This window comes from Eurypyga helias, unplaced genomic scaffold, assembly GCF_000690775.1.
Source record: "Eurypyga helias isolate BGI_N326 unplaced genomic scaffold, ASM69077v1 scaffold14286, whole genome shotgun sequence".
NCBI classification, from domain to species: domain Eukaryota; kingdom Metazoa; phylum Chordata; class Aves; order Eurypygiformes; family Eurypygidae; genus Eurypyga; species Eurypyga helias.
Genome location: NW_010256105.1, coordinates 24352 through 32899, shown reverse-complemented (window position 1 = coordinate 32899; position 8548 = coordinate 24352). Strand labels below are relative to the sequence as shown.

The window sequence follows — 8548 nt, the reverse complement described above, 5'->3', positions numbered from 1 at the left end:
CCCCTTCCGGCTGACTGCAGCAAGGTGACAAGCTCAGACTGGGCAATTCAATCAGATGAGACAAATCTCACTTTGTATGGGAGGGGGCCTGAGGTTACAGCACTGACCTCACAGATGGCAGTGGCTTAGGCAAACATCTGGGAGGAAACCTTTGCGCTTTTAGCAACCATGAGGCCAAGATTTCATGCCTGGCTCTTTAGGGACCCACCCCACTCTCCTCACACAGGCGAAATGTTGCCGTTCCCCATCCCAAGGAGGTGCACTGGGCAGCTAAAGTGATTTGCTCTTACCTCTCTCTGCTGGTGGTGAGAGCTCAATAAAGCTACGGCATTTCTCTTCTGAAACACAAAAACAAGGGTATTAGTTTACAAAACAATACAGGGTACATATGGGAAAAGCAAATCTCTCACTCTCTTCACTGCGTAGCTCCAGTCAACCCTGAGCCTACCCATTATACCTTCTCACCTCTTCTCTCATTCTGACCACCTTTCCAGACCTTCACTGGGGCAAGGTAGGGGAAGGCAATGTCTGCCTGGAAATCTAGAAGCGGCCTTTCTGGAAAAAAAACTTCAGCAATTTGTAAATCTTATGAGTCTTTGATGAATATAAAAACCTGTTGCTACTCATCCACAACATTGCTGTTGGTCAGGCCCATTAAGGGTGTAGCATGTAACAGACTGCAGGCCCACCACTTCTGCTGAGGACATGAATTCCCACTCACCCCAGTCTCAGCAGAGCAGTTCTAGCACTGCTTCCCAAAGCAGCAATTCAAAAACAATTCTTCCCAAGTGAAATGCTGTATGACAGAGATGGGAGTTCCTCTTCTGTGACAGAAAATCACACAGAAATATGCCCTTCTGTCCTCAGATTTCAGGCATGCTCTTTGGACAAATGGTGTTTGTATTTGCTTTGGCTTTTTATGTTGGCCAGATGAAAACTGTTGTCTCAGCTGAGGGTCCATCATTATTATCTGCAAGTCTGTCTGACTGCATACTGCATTTGAGGGTCCTCTCTTCTGCTTGGCACAGTATTTTCTCCCAGAAGTATCATCCTGCTGCTTCTCATGCAAGAATCTCATTTTCTTAATTTCTATCCCCAGTACTAATCTCTCCCAATCTCCTGTATTACTCCTGTCATCCACAGCTCTCAGGATGCTACCCAGCTTAGTGCCATCTGCGGTCCTCATTAACTTGCGGTTTGCTACTTCACCTAGAACTTTAATGAGGTTATTCAGTAATGGCTCATCTAAACTGATCCCGAGATTAGCCTGAATAATGAAATCCTTTCTCCAGCTCAACGCTGGAGAGAGTTTTTTTTTTTTTATTGTTGTCTCTGCACTTGCTTCAAAGACCCACAGCAGTGGGTGGCTTGTACTCGATTTACAGGAAGCAGGGGATGGAGACTGACTTGTGCTCTACCCCGTGATCTGCTGCAATCCAGATGTAACAAGTTGTCTGCATTCCTTTAGGCATTGGGGTTATTCCAGGACTGTCTGGTGGCCAGACAAGTCTTTCAGAGAAAGCTGTCAAGGAATATAGTCCCATTCCCACAAGCACCATGGAAACACACCCCAATCCCAATCAGTCCCAAATAAACACGTCTCCTTCTGCAGCATGTCTGGAAATGCTCATTAGGAAGCAGCTCTCTTGCTAGGACATCAGAGTTTCAAGCACATTCCCTCCTGCTCCCACCCCCCTTCTGTTTGCTTTTATTCATCAGTTCTTTATTTTCAAACTGACAGCAGCAGATAAGAAAATGAGAGATGCTATACTAGAACGGTGGCTTAGAGGTGAGATGTTTGTGCTTGGGGAGAGCTGAAGGGAAATGGGCCTGATGAAAGTGACTTTCATCAGTGTATCTTCAGACACAAATCTCCCTATTGGGCACCTTCTGGGTCAGCTCTGATCCCTGATGCATGTGCCAGGCCATGAAGTGCCTCTGTGCACCCCAGAGCGTCCAACTGGCACAGGTTTCGGCAGAAAGACTTTGGCAGGGCTGGGCAGGAGCAAATCAAGGGTGAAGGGAGGCACTAAAGGGGTCTAGTACAGGCTGCATGACCAGCCCCTGGCATGCCAGCGTTTACAGTGCCAATCCAACCAGGTTAAAAATTACATGTGAAACATGTCACAATATCACAAAAAAAAACCAACTAAAAAATGACAGTACTGCAGCTCTAACCCTCAGGTCAATTTGTCTCCTAGCCTCTAGGTTCAGATTCTCCAGGTTTTCTTTGTATCTGTGAGGCAGTACTTCTCTTCCTCTTTTTTTTTTTTTTTTAAAGACATAAGAAAAGCCCAGTCCCTGTTCAATTCACAAAAGCTCTCAGTTTGGTGATTTAGGGAGAACACCAACTATTGCAATCCTCACAGTGACAACCATAAACTGACAACGCTGCATAAAATCACCCTGCCTAGATTTCTAGGGGACATGCACAAACGTGCCCTGGAGAGCATGAATTAAGCTGTGTGTAGGAATGGAGATATGGGGAAAGGGAAAGGAGGCTCCCTCCAGTTCACATCAGGATAAATGATGCCATCACAAGGTCACTGCCACCTCCACCACTTGCACTTCATAGCCCCTAGAAGGGCACACAACCATTCTCCCTTGCCCCTTTCTGTAAACATCCCAATGAAGGACAGAAATATAATGACCACAACAGTGCAAAGGGCCGATGCCATCTAGGAAAATGAAGGCGGCTTTTCTCCCAGGTGTTGTCAGCCTCCTGCCTTTTATTTCCAAACTCCCATGGAGTAAATACAAGAGAAGAAATTGTGGTTTCACGGGTAAGATGCTACCTGGCCCTTCCATGCTCTCTTCACAGGAAAGCCACATCCCTGTGTGGAAGTATCTGAAGGCAAAGCGGTCATCTCCGGTCTCCCAGCTGTAGTGCACCACATCCTGGGATGAAACATTGCTAGCACCTGCATCAGGCGGCATGGGGACACCGATGCACTTGGTAGCTTTGCTTTTCCCACACAAAGGCTTGGGCACTTTCTGGGTCCCAGTGCACCAGTAGCTCCCGAGCAAGGCGGTGGTGGAGAGGCTGAGAGCCAGCAGGTTCAGGATGACAGCCAGGAAAGCACGGCGCCATGGCAATCCCTTCAGCAGCTCCATCTACAACACACAAACGGGAGGGACTGTCACACTAGCCACTTGTCCCACTTAGCCTTACAAACACCAGCTCTTCCCAGCATGCACCTATGGGGAGGGGATATGAGCACTCTGCACTCCTCACAACATCCCAACAGCTCACTGAGCATGGAAGAACCCTTTCCTGAAAGCCAGGGCAGTGAAGCAATAGGCCAGCTTCAACCATTTTAACATACACTGAATATCTGTACTGGGGAAGAGAGGGTGACCCAGTAGACATAGCAAAGCTGAGTACACTGGGGTGTGTGAGCACACAAGCAGAATGAAAGGGACATCACATTCACCCCATCTCAGGGATGGTGGGGAAAAGCTGTTAACCAACTTCCCCAAATACCATGTGTTGCCTTTAGATGGGGCATGATGGATGCCCTGTCCAACTAAATGGCAATTCTTGCTGCCAAGCATCCCAAAACACCTTTTCAAGCAATTCATTACTGTACTTGGGGAGTTAGGGAGTGTATTGATTTCACGGTGAAAAGCAGGGAAATGTTCCTGCATCACCAAAGGTCACACATCAAAGCCATGACCTGCTCAGGAGGGACACCCAGCTATCCAGCCCTGGCAGCTTGAGTTCAAGCCCCAGAGCAGCACCTCCCACCTGAGCAAACACTGCTCTGCGCATCAGAAATTTGGTAGGGTAGTAGGATGACAGTGTCTCTGCTCTCACACAAAGTGCCGATCGTGTTGGGTTTTTTTAAGAGCAAACATTGTCACAAACACTCTTCCCAGCTTCATCTCATCAGAAAAAGTAATTCACGAAGCAGTTTTGTGTACCAGGGTTCTGTGGTCTTTCTCACACAGGGGGAAGCTTAAGATTTTAAGGTTCCTGCAAAACCCTGCACTGACTTCTGAGAACTCCAACTTATCACTCCATGGATTGATTAGATGTCATCTACCCACACATCAACTTTCATGTAATCAACGCATACCTCTTCCCACATGGCACTCCCTATGTTTGGCACAACTTCATCCAGATACTCCCACCCTTTCCTATTTATGACTCTGAAAATCTATTTGGTCATGAATAGATTCAGTTTGTATAGACATGCCTGCTGCCAGTCCTCTTCACATAACTTCAGTTGAATCACCCAACACTGAACGCATGAAAAAGGCCCAGCATACTGTGGACACTACTATAAATAAATGATACGAGACTGAGCTTTGCATTGTTTGTGTCTGCACCACAGCCCAAAGTGGTGCAGTTAGAAGCATTTGTTCTGCTAAGCAGCAAGCTCAGAAATGCGATCAATGAAGATGGATGGATGCCCTCCTCTTGGAAGGCAGGACTTGATTACCATCTCATCACACTGAGAAAAAAGTTCCTGATCCAGAACACCTTCATTGAAGGCAAGAAAATACCCAGCTCCCAGAAAATTCCTCTTTTGTCTTATGCTCTGGCTTCTTTTGTCTCTTCTCCAGAGCATTTATCTCAGCAACGGACATGCTGGAGATGGTAACATTTCAGTGACACCATAACTAATGACTTCCATGTTCTGAAGACTTGTTGGATATTGCCATCTTCACAGAGCAGATACTTGCTAGGAACACTTAATTATGTGAAGGTTTCTGGCTAAGGTTGGTGGCAAATTCCTCACTGAAAGTTTTTTCAGTGGAAAATTTGGCTTATGACTGAACAGGAAATTATAGATAAAATTGCTCTCCTCAAAAACATGTTTTTTCATCTGAAAATAGAAACCTTCAGCACACAAAGTCTTTCAGTTGTTCATCAATGCTTGATTATAAGATTTTCTGTCATCAGGTTTTGGTTTGCTCATGCTTTTATTTTAAAAAAAACCCACCCAACTTTCCATTCATAATATTGACAAAAATAATTTTTCTAATTTAAATTTTCAATAGTAGGAAAAATATTCTCGCAGTTGATTTGTGATAGCAGTTGAAAGGCCATATAATTTCAGAGCAAGTTATAAGGAAAAAGGCCAAAAAAAAAAGAAAAAGAGAAACAAATGAGTCAGAAGACGGAACCAGATCAAGGATGCAGAGGACGTACAGCATGTGAAGCAAATCTGAACTACTCCTTTGTGAGCACATTGTCAGAAAGATCTCCCTCCATAAAAGCCAAGCACTTATTGACAATAGCTGACCATAGATATCCCCAAAAGCAGAGTTGCATTTACCTTTAGGCAGCAAGTCCTTGAAGTCCTGTTAATTTGGAGGAGCAATACAGAAATGAGGTTCACGCTTTGCCTGCCATTTTGCTCATCTTTAGATGCTCCAAGAAACCCAATTGCTTCAAAACCCCTTTCTCCTTTGTCTCCTCCTCTCCTCCCTCACCCTCCTCAGTGATTATTAAATGCTATTGCTCCAGCCAGCAGCTGTTTTGCGGAAAATGGTCATTTTGTAATCCACAATGCAATCACAGCACAGCTGCTCTGAGAGATTATACGGGAAGAGATTGGTGCCGCGGTCTGGGATTAAGTGCAGAAGGGCGACCTGCATCAACTGAGTAGAAAGTTTCCATAAAACACAGAAAAATCCCAGCCATCTCCATGCAGTGGCTGGCTGGGAGCTTTTATGAGGGAGCTGGCAGCCCCCTGGCCAATGCTTCACGGGACGAGTGACCTTAGCTCAGAAAGCACTAGCACGCTTGGCATCAGGTCACCCCTTGCCCCGTGCAGTGTCTCAGCAGTACATCAAAAACCACAAGCCCCTCAGCCCTGGGATACCTTCTTGGCTACACTTGCCAGTCGCAGAAAGGGAAGAACAAAGTTTGTGACTGCATCTGCTCTGAGGACTGAGGAGTTCAGACCCTGAGGAAATGCCAGCCCAGCTCTCCCCATGGGCACGGGAGAGTTCAGTAGCAAAAGAAGCCCCTTAGCAGAAATGCTGCTGAGTGGCAGTCTGGCACCACCACCGTGACTGAGGTATGCGACAAATCTGAGAAGTCCAATACGCAAAGGATGGGAGCATGGGGAAGACTTAGGGGTGTCCCTTACAGCAGCAGCTTTCATCAAGGCACAAAACTCACCAGGAACCTCAGTTCCCAGCAGCTTCATATTGGATGAATTTGGGAAGCTAGTAAGGGAGACAAGAAAGATTCACACTCACCTTGAGCTCTTGTCCTGAAAGTTTAAAGGCCCCACAATACCTGAGGGTGTTGATACACCTTGTTTGACATCAGAATAGCAAAAAGTATGAATGGCACCACCTCTCAGGAGAACAAACTGTCACAAGAGGGCATGGAGCAGCACTGCGTGGAATCAAACTGCAAGGGAGAGGAGCATTCCAAAGGTATGTACCCCACCTTGCCCACAAAGGTTTTGCCCAGTGCCAAGAGGGTGAGGAGCAAGCAGATTCCCTGCCTGCCTGCCCTGCTGTTCCTCCAGGCCAGAGGAAAACAGCAGTCCATCTGCTCTCATCCCCGGCGTCCAACAGCGGAGACCGGAGGTGTACGAAAGCTCTGGGTGACTGACAGCACAGCCCGTGACAGCCCCTGCACAGCACAGGCAGCAGACGGAGCCAACAGGTCCAGGGCTCCCTGCGTGGGCTCTGCTGTCACAGGCTCCTGACCCTTCCTGCCCTGAGCAGAACGGCCGCTAGCTCTGTGGTTATTTTAATCCCAGCCGCTGCGTAAGCTCCTCTAATATAGATAATCATTTCTAAGGCAGGCTAACTGACAGCAATGCTAAATGTTTCTGTGCTCCATGGGCTGCCTGCACGTTCTTTGGTCAATAAAAAGGTTCTGTTTGACACAGATGCACTTCATTTACACAAGTAGCTAGAGTAACAGCTGATGCTGTTTAAGAGGAGAGCGGTAATTTTTTTTTTTCATTGCTCACACTCTCTGCATCTGGGAACCTTAAGTTTGGCATCTAAATGCTCAGCAAAAAAAAAAAAAAGCGCCTGGTTTTCAGGCTCAAGAACAGATAAAGTCCAACTCCTTACTGATAATCCTTAATGTTAACATGTTCCCGATTTTAAGCTTGATGAGAGTCTCATTAAAATCCAGGATGCTATGTCAGTTTCTAAAGCTGGGATCATGGCATATATATTGCTGAAATGAGACTGAATTAGATTTATAGGGATAAGAATTCAGATTTTAAAAGAAATTTATCACTAATATGCTATGGTTTCAAAAATATACACATATCAGATTTAGTATTCTGAATAATGGCAGATATTTATCCTTCCAGAAGATTTTTTTTTTCCCTAGTCTTCTTTTTGAGAGTCTGCTACTCACATGTGTGCTGGCGGGGAGCAAAATATAAGTTTAGATTTCTGTTCCTTCCCTTTATATTTTTCCTCCCCCTCTATCTTCCTTTTTTTTTTTTTTTTTTTTTACATTTATGTCAACACAACCTCTTACCTCAACTGGGGATATGGGGGTTTGAGTTATCTTTGAGTTATCTGAACCTGAGGGAGCTCCTGAAATCATTGGAGGAAGAAAAAAGAGAGGAATGAATGGAGTGCCTTAGCAGGACATTTGCTCCACCTTCTGCCTTGCACAGAACTATTCTTTCTAATACATTTTCCAATATTTTGCCAAGTCCCACATTAACTTTTTCAACGTGTTTCCATCGCCAGGTTATTGCATACAGTTCACACAACATAAACACCACATCACGTTTCCTGATGTTCAACAAACTGCCCTCAGCAAAATTTTATGAGATTTAAAAAAAAAAATCTCCATTCCAACCTCACTTTAATCTGACCAATTATGGACAGGAAAACCAATCTGTATCTGTCTTTCACCCTACCGTGCCTTCCAGTTTTCTCCTCTTTGTATCTGATATTTCCCACCATAACTTGGCTTGGCCAGAGGTTTTAGATGTCTCTTTCTCTTTGAACTCAGCAGCAGCCAGTCCCTGGTGACTCGTTTAAGATTCGCTCATTGAAGTGAATGCCCATAGCACTAGATTTCCTGCGCAATCAGCCAAGCACTTGGCTTATAGAAACAAAACAAAGGAAACAAAATGCAAAACACAATCCTAGCACAACACCTCTATGGAGATTGCGGACGCTACAGCAGCCTGGGCGTTTACAAGTGATGCATTTTTTTCTCAGCTGTATCCATCCATACTTAGGGTGTATCCCATCCCAAAGTGACATCCTCAACTCCCAGAGATGTTGGTGGAGAAGAAGGACATGAAGCCCTTATCAGATAGGGCCCAACAATTGCAGTACTTAACTGGGAGGTCTCAAGAGGCACATGGCTCTTCATAGCCCTCCATGCAGTCCTCCTCCCCAGGGATATCAGGGATCATATGCTGTCCTGACACTGCCTCTTCAGCTGTCCTGAAGAGGAAAAGAGGAGGAAGAGCAGCTATTTACACCCATAACGTCCCTCTGTGAAACCTGGACAAAGACCGGCTTATACTCACCCCTCATTCCACACATTCCTCGCACATGAGACTTCCTACCGCTCCTGTTTTTGCTGTTT

General features: G+C 45.6%; 1 protein-coding gene across 2 annotated transcripts in view; it reads right to left on the bottom strand.

The window, feature by feature from the left end:
* GSG1 (germ cell associated 1) overlaps positions 1 to 8329 on the bottom strand; it is a 12886-nt gene extending 4557 nt beyond the window's left edge. The window contains exons 1-3 of one of the 2 annotated variants that reach the window (XM_010153550.1): positions 8261 to 8329; positions 2796 to 3108; positions 291 to 338 (exon numbers count right to left, since the gene is read on the bottom strand). In XM_010153550.1, the coding sequence (XP_010151852.1) occupies positions 291 to 338; positions 2796 to 3108; positions 8261 to 8329 (430 nt within the window). Of the gene's footprint in view, positions 1 to 290; positions 339 to 2795; positions 3115 to 5285; positions 5560 to 8260 lie in introns of those variants that run through there. The other variant, XM_010153551.1, reaches the window with a different exon arrangement.
* Positions 8330 to 8548: the final 219 nt, after the last annotated feature.